At 33.7% G+C, this 15,442-nt stretch overlaps 1 protein-coding gene across 2 annotated transcripts in view; it reads left to right on the top strand.

Moving 5' to 3' along the window:
- OLA1 (Obg like ATPase 1) overlaps window positions 1-15,442 on the top strand; it is a 138,666-nt gene that overhangs the window by 12,045 nt on the left and 111,179 nt on the right. For both annotated transcript variants that reach the window (XM_031451681.2, XM_031451682.2), the window contains exon 4: window positions 4,558-4,685. In XM_031451681.2, coding sequence (XP_031307541.1) covers window positions 4,558-4,685 — 128 coding nt within the window. The remainder of the gene's footprint in view (window positions 1-4,557; window positions 4,686-15,442) is intronic.

The following is a 15,442-nucleotide window of genomic DNA, read 5'->3' as shown; positions in this document are numbered from 1 at the left end:
GATTGTCACGTGATGATTTTGTGATTCCACCATTTTTCTTCATTTATTAGTTGGCATTCTACTATAAGAAAAGCTTCCTTGTTTTCATTTATTCATTCATGTAATTATTTATATCAGTGTTACTCACTTGGTTATAATCTGTCACAATCATTGGATATAGCTCAAATTATATCCCTTAAATTGGTTCCTCAAGCTGACTTTTGTATCCTTTAAAAAATCTTTTTATTTTTAAATGATTTGAATTTTATATAAAAGCTGCAAAATTATACATAGAATGCTTATATGCCCTTCACTCAAATTTCTCTGAACCTTTGAAAATAAGTTGCAGATACAGTGCCACATTGCACTTTAATCCTTCAGTTTGTATTTACTAAATACAGATACTCTCCTACATAACCACAGTAAGCAGTTATAATCAGGATGTTGACGTTCTAATATTACCATCTAATTCACAGATTCCATTTAGATTTCTCCAGTTGTCTCAATAATGTGCTTTTTTGCTCAATCTCCTTGTAGGTAGCAAATCTCTCAAACTCACCAGGTTGTCGCCCAGTTTAGACACTCTTGCTTGGGCCCTGTCTATGCTGGGCTGCTCTTCTGCCCAGATACCTTCTTTGTACAGGCTCCAGCTGCTGTTGGGCTGCCTTCTCTCCTTGCTCTGACACTCTCCGTGTGTGAGCCTTTGCCACTTCCCAACTGTATGGTCATATGACATTGCTGAAATTTTTCAGAAACACGAAGAGAACAACAATGACAAAAAAGCCCTTGGACTTAAAATTTGTTGAAATTTTAGGCAGTGACGGAATTTATTTCTCAAAATTTCTCTTGCATTTTCTTTATTGGTAAACATTGATTAAATGCTTTTATGGAAATAAAAAGATTGAGTGGGAACCCATCTTCATTTTTTTCCATAACTTATGGCCTCTTTGTGGTCAAGCAAAGAATTGACAATAATTCATAGTATTCTTGCTACCCCAAACTTATCTGTTATATTGCAAGTTCTCAAATTTTTTTGTGTGTTTTTGATGAAAAAATATCTTCTTCATTATTTTAGTCTATTTCTACTGAAGAAAAACTTATAAATATTTTTGGTATTCTGTGTTCATTATACTGTAATGATTAAAAAGATTTTTAACCTTATCATTTTAGTCTCAAGAAAATTTCATATGGTCTAAAAACATTATTTTGCTCAAGTAGTCTTAAAATTATTGGTACAGTATTAAATTAGGACTCAAGTTTTTATTTTTTGAGATATTATATTAATCCTGGCCTTAAATTGAGAATCAGAATTAAGAAACTCATTTTTATTAGAAACCAGAATCTCAGAGCTATAGATTATCCTGTCTAGTTTCTTCATAAAAAGAAACTGAAGCACAGAAAGGGGGAATGATTTGAAGGTCACACAGATAGTTAATGTCAACCAGTAATGGAACCCAAGACTTCTTGCTTCAAGTTCAAGGCCTTTTCACTCATATCTATGCTGCTCTACTTCATATTTGTCATATGGGTGATATGTTTTAGTTGTAAGAAATTATATTATTTAGGATGAGTTTGGTTGCACTTAGTATTTTGGCTTAAAAAATTTATTGAGTTAGTAACAGGTAGCTTGGTATTTAGTGTTGGTTTTAGCACCCTACTTGTGTCATCAAGGACCTAGCTTTGTTCCCCTCTCCATTACACTTTATCAACTTGATAATAAGATTGCCTTCCCCTGTAGGCTTAATTGTCAGAATATATAAACAGCTCATAGAACTTAATAAGAAAAAAACCAAACAACCCAGTCTAAAAATGGTCAGAAGACCTAAACAAGCAATTCTCCATTGAAGATATACAAATGGTCAATAGGTACATGAAAAAATGCTCAATATCACTAATTATCAGAGAAATGCAAATCAAAACTACAATGAGGTATCACCTCACACCAGTCAGAATGGCCATCATTCAAAAGTCCACAAACAATAAATGCTGGAGAGGGTGTTGAGAAAAGGGAACCTTCCTATACTGTTGGTGGGAATGTAGTTTGGTGCAGCCGTTATGGAAAACAGTATGGAGATTCCTCAAAAAGCTAAAAATAGATTTACCATATGATCCAGCAATCCTACTCCTGGGCATATGTCCAGAGGGAACCTTAATTCAAAAAGACACATGCACCCCAATGTTCATAGCAGCCCTTTGCAATAGCCAAGACAATAGAAACAATCTAAATGTTCATCAACAGATGACTGGATAAAGAAGCTGTGGTGTATTTATACAATGGAATACTACTCAGTGATAAAAAAGAATAAAATAATGCCATTTGCAGCAACATGGATGGCCCTGGAGAATGTCATTCTAAGTGAAGAAAGCCAGAAAGGGAAAGAAAAATACCATATGATATCACTTATATGTGAATTTTTTTTTAAAAAAGACAATTGAACTTATTTACAAAAAGAAACAGAGTCACAGACATAGAAAACAAATGTATGGTTACCAGGGGAGGAAGAGGGTGGGAAGGGATAAATTGGGAGTTCAAGATTTGCGGATACTAACTAATATACATAAAATAGACAAACGATAAGTATACTGTATAGCACAGGGAACTATATTCAATATCTTGTAGTAACTTATGGTGAAAAAGAATATTGAAAACAAATATATGTATGCTCCTATATGACTAAAGTATTGTGCTGTACACCAGAAATTAACACAACATTGTAAACTGACTATACTTCAATAAAAATATATATAAAACATCAAGAATATGCTGAATTCACAAGAAAATTAACTTAACATGGTCAATTTTTTAAAACACTTATTTAAAATGCCTTCCTGCTAATGCTTCATCAATAACACATTTTAATGACAGATCTTTAGTTTTAACTTAAATATTTAAGGATAATTGTATTTTGAAGAGGTCTTAAAAAGGCTACAGTATTCCATTGTGGATTAGACAGAAGCTGTCTCTCATCAGGAAAGACTTCCAAAACAGGGCTCTTCTTTTTTTTTAATTTTTAAATGTTTTTTCCCCATTTTTATTGAAGTATAGAACAATGTTTAATGTTAAATGTTTAAATTAAAAAAAATTGCCTTCCCCTTTAGTCATAGGATGCCTTGCAAATCTTGAAACTGTGTACTTTCTCATGAATGTCTGGAGTGAAGGAAGAGGGGTTTGCTTCTAGAAGCTCTCTCAGAGGACTGATGAGCTTCTGTATTCAAGAATCCTCTTAATGCTCTCTGGCAAACCACTCTGTCAGTCTTTCCAGGCAAATGGAGCAAGACAAAGATCCTGTAATCATTAATTGTGCCCAGGGGATGAGGTTAAACTGTTTAGTATAGGCCCAGGCTACATGCTTCTTTCTAGAGCTAGGTGTAGAGCCAGCTTCTCTAAAGCTCTGGGCTGTACTTGGGAGGTATGGCCAGCCAAATGACAATCAGTAAGTCACTAAGAGAAGGAGCAAAGGATGCCAGGGAGGCAACCACAATATCTAAAAAAAACCTAACCACATTTTGTGTATGTTTTCTGTGGATTTGCTGGTAACAATTATGAAGTAATTTCTATTTGTATAAAGGATATTTTATAGAACAATTATTTTAAAAGGACTTATTTTCCATGCAAATAATAGGGAAGTATTTTGTGGAACTTTTAAGTTGTATTTTATCATGTAATAAAATTGACATTCTGAAAAATGAATACTCTTGAAAATGGACAAAGTATACATATATACCATACAGCTTTGTCGTATGACACTGAAAGCAGCTTTATTTGCTCATATACTTTAATCTCCATTTCTACATGGCTGACTGGTTTTCCTAACTTGGTTTCTGTTCTGTGTTAACTGTTACTTTACTGTGTCTGATTCTGTTGCTGTTGTTAACAACTAGGTTATTAATATGCTAATAGCTAGTTCACATCATTACATGCACTTTTGGGCTGTATAACTTGTGTGGTGCTTAAATGCAGACCCAGATATCCTGTATTTGAATCCCAATTTTGTCAGTATTAGCTTAGTGATTCTGCATGCAGTAGATTTCTTAACCCCTCTAAGGCTCAATTTCCTCATCTGTTAAGTGGGTTTAATAAATAACACCTACTGTATAAAGTTGTTTTGAACTTGGGAATGACAACACATGTAACGCACTTAGTCCAGTTCCTGTCACAAAGTACTAGTTGAGTGTGTCGGTTCATTCTATGATGATTACATTGCCTGTGACTTATACTCTTTAAACATTCTCCACTGCTTTCGTGTATGTGTGCATGTGTCAATGGAACAGTATGATAAAATTAATGATGTGATGTGAGTTTTAATTTTTAGAGACAGAATAAAAATATCTATTCTGCTTTAAAGTTTTTTCCCTTCATTTTCCTGGGTAAGAAAGTCCTAATGTTATAGAAATAATTTCTTGTTTAAAAAATTTTTCTTTGTATTCATTTATCAGATCATTAGCCCTGAGAGTCTAGAACAAAACATTGTTCTAGAAAGGAAAGAATTAACTCATGTAACCTGTTTAGGAAAGCTACTTGGTTAACAAACAGGTTCTTAGTACTATTTTATAATAAAATCGTCTTTTGTTTTTCAGCAAAATTCCTGCCTTTCTAAATGTAGTGGATATTGCTGGTCTTGTGAAAGGAGCTCACAATGGGCAAGGTCTGGGAAATGCCTTTTTATCTCATATTAGTGCCTGTGATGGAATCTTTCATCTAACACGTAAGTACAGTTGTTTATTTAATTGATTTTACCATGATCCAAGTTTTCTTTCCATTATTGCTCAAATAAAATTAATAAATAATAAAATAGGATTCGCTTAGCTTCAAATGATGAATCGCGGATTCTTCTGTTAATTTTGACTTTAATGTTATTAAGTGTTATCTCCATATGAGAAGGTTTATTCCATAGCAAGTATATGCTGTGTTGCTGTTATATTCTAATTGAATTTGATCCTGTTCTGGATTAGACCCATTGAGAGGTGTTTCTATGTGGAAGTAACTTTGCTGATTGTAAAGGCATTTTGAAATTTTTTAACTTACGGGACTTTTCTGCATTCTTGCTTTTCCATGTGTTGAGAAGGCAGAATTGATAGAGGAGGGGATTCCACTATCTGAGAGGAGAGAAAAGCATCCAGGTTATTTATTAGGGATGAAAGGATTAAGGAGAAGCTATAGGTCAGCTAGTCCTTAATGGAAAGAGAGACATAAAGCAAAGGGAGAAAATAGGTAGAACTATGTGTTCGTTTGTGTTCTTTTGACTGTAAAAGTGAGCCAAGAACATAACAGTTCTCTGAAAATATAGAAAGTTTTAGGTTAAGGCTCCAGTCAAAGACTGCATTTTATGGTAATAGTATTATAATAAGCAAATTAATGCAAACGAAGGAAGCATCAATTAGAGATGGGGTCCAGCTGTGGGCTGGTTTAGTGTTTTTGTTAGTTACTAGTCCTTGACTTGATAACTATAAGCAATTGAGAATGAGCATTTAGAAAATTTTATAGCAATTTGAAAATTTTTTTTGTCATTTATATTTAATTAAAAAATTGTGCCAGTATTTTTGTATGTCTTTTAAAAAATTCATTTGCCTAGTTATTCATTTTTATTGTATTTTACAAAAGTCCACCGCAGGTAGTTTGAGAAGCACTAGTCTAGTAGCTTTACCTTGGATCGAGGTTTGGAGACACCTTCTGATAGGGTTCGTGGTGCAGGCAAAGAATAAGGTTATATATTTGTGTGTGGGGGGATTCAGTTATGTTGAGTAGTGTTACCTAATGTCTGTACGTTGGTAGGAGCCTCTGTTTTCCTGACAGGTTGTTTTTTCACTGGTTCTGGTGACTGATGTGTGAGTTTCAAAAAGAGAGTGGAATCAAGTGTGACTCCTAGGTTTCTGGACTGCATCAGTTGAATGACTCTTGATGCCACTCACTGAAGTGTTAAATACAGAAGGAGCAGCAAGTCTTAGGAGAGAGTTGATGAGTTCAGTTTGGAATAGTGTTTTGAATGTACACCTGGGACTTCCAGATAGGAATGTCTTTAAGAAAGTAGTGTTGATAGGGTAGGTGTGACAGGAAGATGGGGGAAGAGAAGTGAAGGATTCAGTGTGAGTGATTGAACTGATGCGTGGCATAGAGCTTAGTTTAGGGTAGCTTAGAGCTTACCATAGGATAGGAGTGAAAGGAGGAAAGGACTGAAAAATGGATGCCTCATGGATCTGTTTCTTGATGAGGTTCAGGAATAGATTTGCTGACTGTGAGCAGATGTGTGATTAGGGAAGGATATTTGATTTAAAATTTTCAGAGGTAGAGCAGTTTAGGGTGATGGTAAGTTCCTGAGAATAGCTTGAAACCATTACTATATGTCATAAAGTCTTTGATTTTGTTGTCCTTTGTGTAATATACATCTGATATATTTTTCTAACCTGTAGGGGAAAAATGAATTTGGTTAGGAGCATACATACTTTATTGTATTTCATTCAGGCTAAAGACATTGTTAAGAAAGGAAAAAAATCCAGTTAAACTAGGTAATGTATTTTCTTACAGCAATTGATTTAAAAAATGTTAAACTGAAAATATGCATCTTAGAATTGATGAAATACTTTATGTATTATTTGTATAATGCACAGAACACACAGTGATGACATTTATAACAAGAACTTTTAAAAAACCTTCATAGAATTATAGGCAGTAAAAAAGACTTGTAGAGAATAAAAGGATAAAGTGATTACTTTGACGCTATGAAAACTGAGGAGTCTATCATTCCAAATTATATATTTTCATCTTCAACAGATTATGAAATATGAGTGTGAAATAAGATTTTATCTTTAATATTACTCTTTATTTAAGGATTATTTTCTTCAAATATCTTAGTCACCAGAAATGCAGTTTGTTTGTTTATTTACTATTCATTAATTAAATAGTAAATGCTTTCTGTTCTGGGTGCTGGAAATATGTATAGTAGGTAGCAGAAGCTAATATAGTCTCTGGTTTTGTGAAACTTCTAGTCTAGTGTTAGAAATAAACATTGAATAATTATATTAATAAATGTGTAATTACATTGTTGGATTTGGACTTTTATTAAAAACACATACTGTGAATTGTTTACTTATTTGCTTAAAATAAGTTTGAAATTTATTTTAATTCTTCATTTTTTATTTTGGTAAGAAAAATCCATTTTTTATGTTTATATCTTTTAATTTCTCTGTTTTTGTTCTATACAGTTTGTTTCAACTACTAAGGATGAGGGCAGTATAGAAGGATATATATTAGTGTGTTAGGGCACTTTGAAGCTTTCCATTAGAACCTCAAAAGAGAGAGAAAAAGTTATCAATGGGAAGTTTTGGTTTATTACTGAATTTTAATTTATTAATGCTATGTTTCTTTCTATTAGTTTGATTTTAAAAAATTAACTTGCCCCTCACCTTGTTTACATCTTTTGGTTATTGGATGTAAATGTATACATTGTATTAAAAATTTATACGTGTTTTAAATGTAAATAGTTATTTTGACAGGTTTACTTTGGCTGTTAAGTCTTTTTTTTTGTTGTTGTTAACTTGAAAATCTAGTAATTTTGAAAAGCACTTTTTAAAAAAATTGCAGTATAGTTGACTTAAAAAATATATTAGTTTCAGGGTACAATAGAGTGATTTAATATTTTTATGTATTGTACTTCATGTAAAGATATTATGAAATATTGGTTATGTTCCCTGTACTGTACATTACATCCTTATAACTTATTTATAAATTATAGAAAGCCTAGTTGTTTGTACTTCTTAGTGGCTTTAAATCTTTAGATCACTCTGTCTTACTCATTTGACACATCATTTGTGGAGGACCTTTTTAAAAGTGTGTTGGATACTGAGGGATGTAATCATGGGTAAAAACAGATATGACTGTCCCTCATGGAGCTTATAATCCAGTGGAGGAGACAGAAATTGAATAAATGGTCGTATAAATACTAGATGTCATTCTCCAATTGTGTGCAAAGAAGAGAGACTCTCTGTGTGTGTGTGTGTGTGTGTGTGTGTGTGTGTGTGTGTGTGTGTGTGTGTGTGTGTGGTGTTACCTTGGGGAAGTGATGGCTCTGCCTAGAGGGTGAGAGCTGGTAAGTCAGTGGAAGGAGGAAAGGAGAGATTTACTATTCATAGTAACTGGCTTGTTTCAAAGGCCCTCATGCAATGAAAAGCAGATAGGATGAATGGCAAGGAGTAAGAGTGATGGAAAAGAGCCCGGGAGGTAGTTGGGTATTCACCATGTCCACCATATTAAGGATTTTCTTCTCTAATGGCTTAAGTGTAAAGTTTTGAATGGAGACTTGGGACAGGGAGGCAGATTAAACTGTTCCCAGGAGTTATTCAGTTGAGTTGCATTTTTAATGTTTCAAGAAATCAAATTGGAGTTAGGCATCAATAATTGGAAACTTTATTGTTATAAAAATATATTTTTCTAGTTACTGATAATGACTTCCATTGATGAAGTCTTAGCCTGAAAAACATAGAATACTTCTTTTGTAAAAGGGTCTGTATACATCACATAGTTTCCTTACTCCTCAAATAGCAGTTGCTTTTTTTTCCCCATTGTGCAGTTTGTTGCCTAATGTATAGGTATTTCAGACCCCTCCCTCCATCAGTCCTTTAGAGTTCTCTTTAAAATTTTATTTTCAATAGTTCTCTTATTTACAAAGTACACTAAGGACAGGAGAGATGCTAGAAATAATAAAAGATTGTGTTGTTCACATGTATGCAGATCTGGAGTTACATTTTGTCTTTTTTTAATTGAAGTATTGTCAGGTTACAATGTTGTGTCAATTTCTGGTGTACAGCATAGTGTTTCAGTCATACATATGCATACATGTATTTCCTTTTCATATTCTTTTTTGTTACAGGTTACTACAAGATATTGAATATAGTTCTCTGTGCTATACAGATGAAACTTATTTATCTGTTTTATGTATACTTGTCTTTTAAAATGTATTTTTAGAGTTACTATATACTAACTCATAGCTGTGGATTCAGTTACATAAACAGAAATTTATCTTTCACTAAACAAGTATTGCTAAAGTTGAAGTGAGTCTTAACAGGTTAGTTATTCATATAAGCTGAGTTAGCTTTAGCCTTTGCATAATCAGGTAAGTAGTCACAACTGTTTTCTTCTAATTTATTTTCCATTATTTTGATTTAGATAGAAAATATGTGCAGTAAAGTAATGTAAAATGCACAGATCCGAAGTGCACAGCTGGATGCATTTGTACACGTGTATACACTTGTGTAACCACCACATAGATCAAGATAGAGAACATTTCTGTCACCCTTTTCATCCAGTCCCCCACTCGGGATAATCACTCTTCTCACTTCTGTTATCAGTTAGTTTTGCTTATTCTTGAACTTCATATAAATGTAATCGCACATTCTCTATCCTTTTCTGCCTTCCTCCTTTCTCTCAACATTATGTCTGTGAGATTCATCCCTATTGTGTCCATTGGTATTGATAATTTGTACTTTTGTTAAGTTAAAAATTTGGATTTTATCCACTTCACAAGTGATCTGCAGGATTATGTCACTTAGTTAACAGTTGATGCTCTATCAACACACTCTGAATGAATTTTAGTGGGAAGACTTTTGGGGCCAAAAGGAGAGCCAGCAAGTTTTTGTAGTACTTCATGGAGGAAATAATAAGCACTGGATTTCAGAAAACTGTCAGTGGCAGTTGGAGAGAAAGCAAATTTGAGAGACTTTGTGAAGAAGGGATAGGAATTTAATGATAGGCTTTTCTTACATCTCCTATAAACAGAAGTCTCCTCAAATAAGACTGTTTGCCAAAGATTCAGTATAGAATAGGGGAACAGCAACCATATTATTGGAAGCAAATTCTTTTAAAATTTATACGTGCAGTAACAGGTGTTTTATTTAGAAAAATATTAATTTTTCTCTAGGGTTTAGTGAGCCAACGTGACTTGCTTTTACCAATTTTTAGATGCAGTATAACTTCCTATCGTTAGATTTTTAAAGCTTTGAACATGACGAGGCTATTGATTTTACTGAATCCTTAGTTTTTTTAAGCTGGCATTAGAAGTTTTGAAGTGATTTTTCAACGGGAAGCTATCTGTTGTGTGTTACCTGAAGGACAGCACCTTTGGCAGTATCACTGCACCCAATGTTAAGCTGTTTATAGATGAAACTTGTTTCTCAACAGCTGCTTAGAGATATGACCTTGTAGGCTAGAAACAAGAATTCTGCTTTCTGAGCTATGGGACAGTTTTATTTCCAATTTAGAAACATGTATGAGGTTTGGATTTATAGAACTAATAATTATGAAGTATATAAACATTTATTAGTTATAGAGAACAAAATTTCAAATATAATTTGATTATTTTCAGCTAAATTGATTTGCATGTGCATGTGTGATGTCAGTGGTAATGTTGAGAGTATGGGTTAATGGTGTCCTGATCTTTCCAGTTCTGTTCTCCAGTTGCTTCTTAAATTTTCTTCCTGTGGATTTATTTTGAAAATTTTGTTTGAACTTCAGTTGCATTTATTATTTTGCTCTACTGACTTCTAAAAGGAACTTTACAGTGAAAGACAAACACATTAAAATAACAGGAAAATGACAAAGGCCAATTAATGAAGAATGGGAATTAAAACGAATGGGATGGATGGACTGTCAGGAATCTGAGTACATGATAACATATAACCAACACCAAATAAAATATTGAAATTGAGAATAAATCTTACCGTTGAGCATCCAAAACAGCCAAGGCAAAGAGAAAAAATTATACGTTGTCTAATTTCATATATATCTGTTATATATCAGAAGAGATACCCTTTCCTAGCTCTAAATTGAAATTTATTGCATCTTTGTAGGGGAGACCTGAGGCACAGCCCCCTGTGTAGTGTTTGCTGTTAGTTTGCATCAAAGGCAGTAGTTTGGAAACAATCTTTTACCTCCTCCTGTAAAACTTGATGAAAATAGAGGGCAGCATTAGTTTTTTTTTTTCCCCTGAAGTATTCATCTTTTCTGGAGTATTTACCTATACTGTTTTATATAATAGTATAGGTTTGTAGCTCCAATTCATATAAGGGATAAAATGTAGGGAACCAAGGTTGACTGTAGAGTTAGCATGTTTTTAAACTACTTCTTCAGGATGTGAGCAGGCTTTGGCAGTTGTGTCATGGCAAGCAATTCAATATTAACTTTATTACCATATGTCTGAATTGTTGGCATTTTATTTTGATTTCCAGAAGAAGGGAAATGATTATTAACCACCTGGTATGTATTAGGTACTATGGTAGATCTTTCTAATGTATTATTCTATTTAATCTTAACAGTTCTGCAGCTGTACGGACGAGGGTATTGAGAAAGAAAGGCCAAGTAGTTTTCCTAGGGTACATAGCTAGTAAATTGGGCATAGAGCCGTCTTTCTTCTTTAAGGTTTTTTCTCTTTCTAGTTTTTTCACTATACCATACTACTGTTGTACATTTTTAGATCTAAATGTTTGAGATCTATATAGTAAACATGTTCAAGATACATGTATCTGTGTATGTGCGTGTGTGTGTGTGTGCGTGTGTGAGAGAGAGAAAGAGAGAGAAAGAAAATTCAAGTGCTTGGTGTACATTGTTTTTCAGAGACTACCTTCTCTGCACAGAGGTGACCTACAGGCATATCTGAAGACTTCTGAAGAGACAAGTCCTATATAGTGATTTTTTTTTTTTAAGAATTAGGTTATAGTTTTAATCTTTTGTTGTCATCAAATATTTATTAAGTACTTACTAGGTGCCAGGCTCTGTGCTAAGTGCTTTATGTGAGGAATTTCATTTAATTCCCAGAACAAGTCAGAAGTAGGTACAGAGAGGTTAGGAAATTTGTCCAGTGTTACAGAGCTGGTGGCTGGTGTACTTGGGAATAGTACTCAGTAAGGCAAGGCTAACTCCAAAACCTGCATTGTAAGCTTTTGCACCAGTGCTGACCAATAGAAATACAGTGTGAGCTATATATATAATTGAAAATTTTCTGATAGCCACATTAAAAAAGTAAAAGGTGAAATTAACTTTAATAACATTTAATCTATCAAAATATTATTTCAACATGTAGTCAGTTTGAAAAATTATTGATACATTTTTTATGCCATGTTTTTGAAATCTGGTGTGTAATTAATACTTAGAGCACATCTCCATTTGGACTAAACACATTTCAAGTACTTTATAGTCATATGTGGCTAGTAGCTACAGTGTTGAACAGATCAGCTCTGCTCTATATTCATAGAAAGAAATTTGAAGAGGATCATCAAATTGTTGATAGTTTTTTTGGCAAATAGAACTGGGGTGGTGAGAGAGATGGGTGACTTTATTTTTTTACTTTAGACTCTTGGCTTTTTTTTAGTGAACATGTACTATTCTGATTTATAAAACATGAGGAATTTTCTTATTTAAATACCAATGTAAGATATGCACAAATGATTCAAATAAAATTCTCAAGAGTTCTGCATTAACACAATGAGAAGATGACTTTGGCTTAGAATGTTGTGATTCTGGAGTTGTCAGTGATCTATTGTGATCTCTATAAAATGTTTAGTTTTTAAGCAGTGCTAATCAGGATGGTTCTGCCACGATGATTTAGTTAAGGAGTTTACTCTCAGATAACTAAATTAGAGGGTTCTGTTGTTAAAGAATTTACTTCCTTGATAGCTCCCACAGCATTATATTTAGATGGTTTGTTCTGCCATAAAATGATACTTGCATTTCTAAGATTCCTTAGTGAAAGTGTGTATGTGTGTGTGTATGTATGTGTGTGTGTGTTAAGGGGAGAAGAGGAGGCTATGGGAGAGGCAGGACTGCCTTTATACCTCTTTGTCCTAATAACAAGCTAAGTCTATTTTGTGCACTTATCTCTTCCCTTTCCATGTATTCTTGGTAAGAAGATATCTGCGGAGCCTTATCTGTGTCCTTGCCAGGTAGAGTCAGGAACTGGCCACCTAACCTAAGCTGGACTTTGAAAGACTGGAAGATTGAGATTGAGAACTCAGTATTTCATTTCATCTGTTTTTTTTTTTCCCCCCAAGAGTAAGAATGATAATAGGAAAAGAAGCATAGTCTTCTAAATAGATTCTTAGCATTTTTATTGTCTTTACACCGATTATTTTAGCATGCACAGTGTCGTCACCTAAACAAAATTCCTTTGTTGATTGGTCAAAGCTCGGAAACCCTTGCTAGCCATGCCAGCCCATTATTGTTCGAGATCAGTAGCCATCTACTTATATCAAAAAGTATCACCTTATTATGGATTGAATTATATGCAATTTAGGTACAAAAACTTGTGCTTTAGAAAAAAATGAGCATTGTTTCATAGTGCACATAACATTGTACATTAATTGTGTGTTTAACCTCCCTCTTGTACCTAATGAGTAGACAGTTTTGGTTTTATCAGATATCACTCTACCTTTTGATTGTAAATGGCCAAATGCTATTACTTAAAAAAATCATTATATTTAAAAATTCTAAATGATATATGGTTATTATAAACAAAATAGGAAATAATTAAGGTGTTCACAATAAAATTTCTTATTTGCCCCTTGTTTCCAATCTCCAGAAGTGTCTGCTTTTCTTTTCTTTAAAATCTGAAAAGATATATGCTGATTTTCTTTTCCTGATTACACGGAAGAGTGTAGTTTCTATTTGCATTTACTTTTCAGTGTTTATTTTCTTTTTAAAAAAAGGAGTCTACTCCTTTTAGTAGGTAGAGCATTTCAGTTTTTGGAATAATTGCTGATTGTACTGTTTGATTTTGATGTTACTTCTTTTTGGGTTTTATAATTCTTAGAAAATATGTCTGTCCCCACCCCATCCATATATGATTGTAAGCCCTTGACTGATTTCACTTCTCTTTTGGGCTCAACCCCCTTAAACTGGGGAGACAAGTCCTTATGAGATAGAGCTAAGATTAATCTAGGTAGATGATTTCTGTACAGATGGTTAGAATTTTTGGCCAAGAAAAATAAAAGCCCTTATCCTTTCTCCTTTATTATTAATAACAGATGGGTCTTCATTCTGTTTTGTATTACTGTCTCTCTGTATCTGTTTGAATTTCATATGTTTAAATTGCTTAGTTAGAGCTTTAACAGTAAGATTCCAGAGAGTGCCTTTAGTTTTGTTGCCTGTGTTTGCTAAAAAAGGATGAAGGTAGCATTGATGGAAGGAATAGGTCTTAAGTTTCCTTTCTAGTTTATGTGGAATTGTAGCCCTCAAGGCACTACAACTTTATTGAACTGCTAAATGAGAAGGTAAAAATGCTTTCATTTAATTGCTACCCCCTCCTTTAGGTTAAGTTAGGTGTTTATATGTTTTGTAAATCACCTTTAATTACCATGAACATAAATTACTGTTTTTCAAGAGCCTATCCCCCCTCCTCATAAGCATATCATTTTAAAGTTTAAAATGAGTCACACATTTTTGCCCAGACACAAATTGCCAATATAAAGCTGTCTTTGATTGTATCCTAAAATAATGGAGTTTTTTTTCTTTGGGTCCTGTAATTTTCCTTTTCAGCAGTATTTATTAAATAAATCTGGTATTGGATGGCTGTAAACAATCTGACCAAAAAACATATGTTTTCTTTGTTTCTTCAGTACAAATTCAGTGGGTTAAATAATTATGTAGTGGTTCTCATCTACATATACAATGCATTCTAATAACCAACTTCTGTTTACTGTGGAAAATATGGCCGCAGTAAGAAACAGTTCCTTCTAGTTTGCATTGTAATATTGTATGAAGCTATTTAATCTACTAGCTATCTACAATTTAATTGCTCGAACATATCCTCGTATTCATGGTGGTCTCATATCTACTTTAGGTGCTTGAGGCATTTTCATTTTTTTTCTTGATTGTCTTTTCTGACATGTTTTAGAGGTCTTGTTTCCCGTCCTCTTTGCTGGAAATAGCAACTATATGGATTATTTTTTAAGACTGTTCTCTCACTAACAGGTTGAAATTACTTAGGGATGGAAGGGCATCTTCTAAGGTCCTGGAGAGTCTCTTGATCCTTAAACATCAAATTTTAAACTGTGTATTTGTTAGTTGTAAGGAACCTGTCATTATGTTAAGTTAACAATGTAAGTATTGAGACTTGATTCGGTTTTGAAAACCAGTGCATTCTTGTTATACTTAACTTGCATGAATAAAATTAGATGAGCACTTGTTTTATTGCAGTGAGTCTTCAATTTCCTTATAACTTGCCCTTTTGCAAACTTTACATTGATACCCTTAAACCACCCATTGTAGGCCATACAGTTTTCTTGCATCAATGACTTATAATTTGGAGCTTATGGGTTGCCAGACCAGGCAGTTGAAGGAAAGGCAGGGCTTCCTCTAAGGGCTACAGGATATGTAGCAACACTGGTCTGTTAGAACCAGACGATTCCTCTCCTCTGCACTGGTGAGGTCAAGGTGTTCCCTCAAAATCCCCAGACTGCACATGAGCCTGGAATTATCTTG

This window comes from Camelus dromedarius, chromosome 4 (assembly GCF_036321535.1).
Source record: "Camelus dromedarius isolate mCamDro1 chromosome 4, mCamDro1.pat, whole genome shotgun sequence".
In the NCBI taxonomy this organism is placed as follows: Eukaryota; Metazoa; Chordata; class Mammalia; order Artiodactyla; family Camelidae; genus Camelus; species Camelus dromedarius.
Note: the sequence above shows the minus strand (reverse complement) of the source record. Positions and strands in the feature narration are given on the sequence as shown.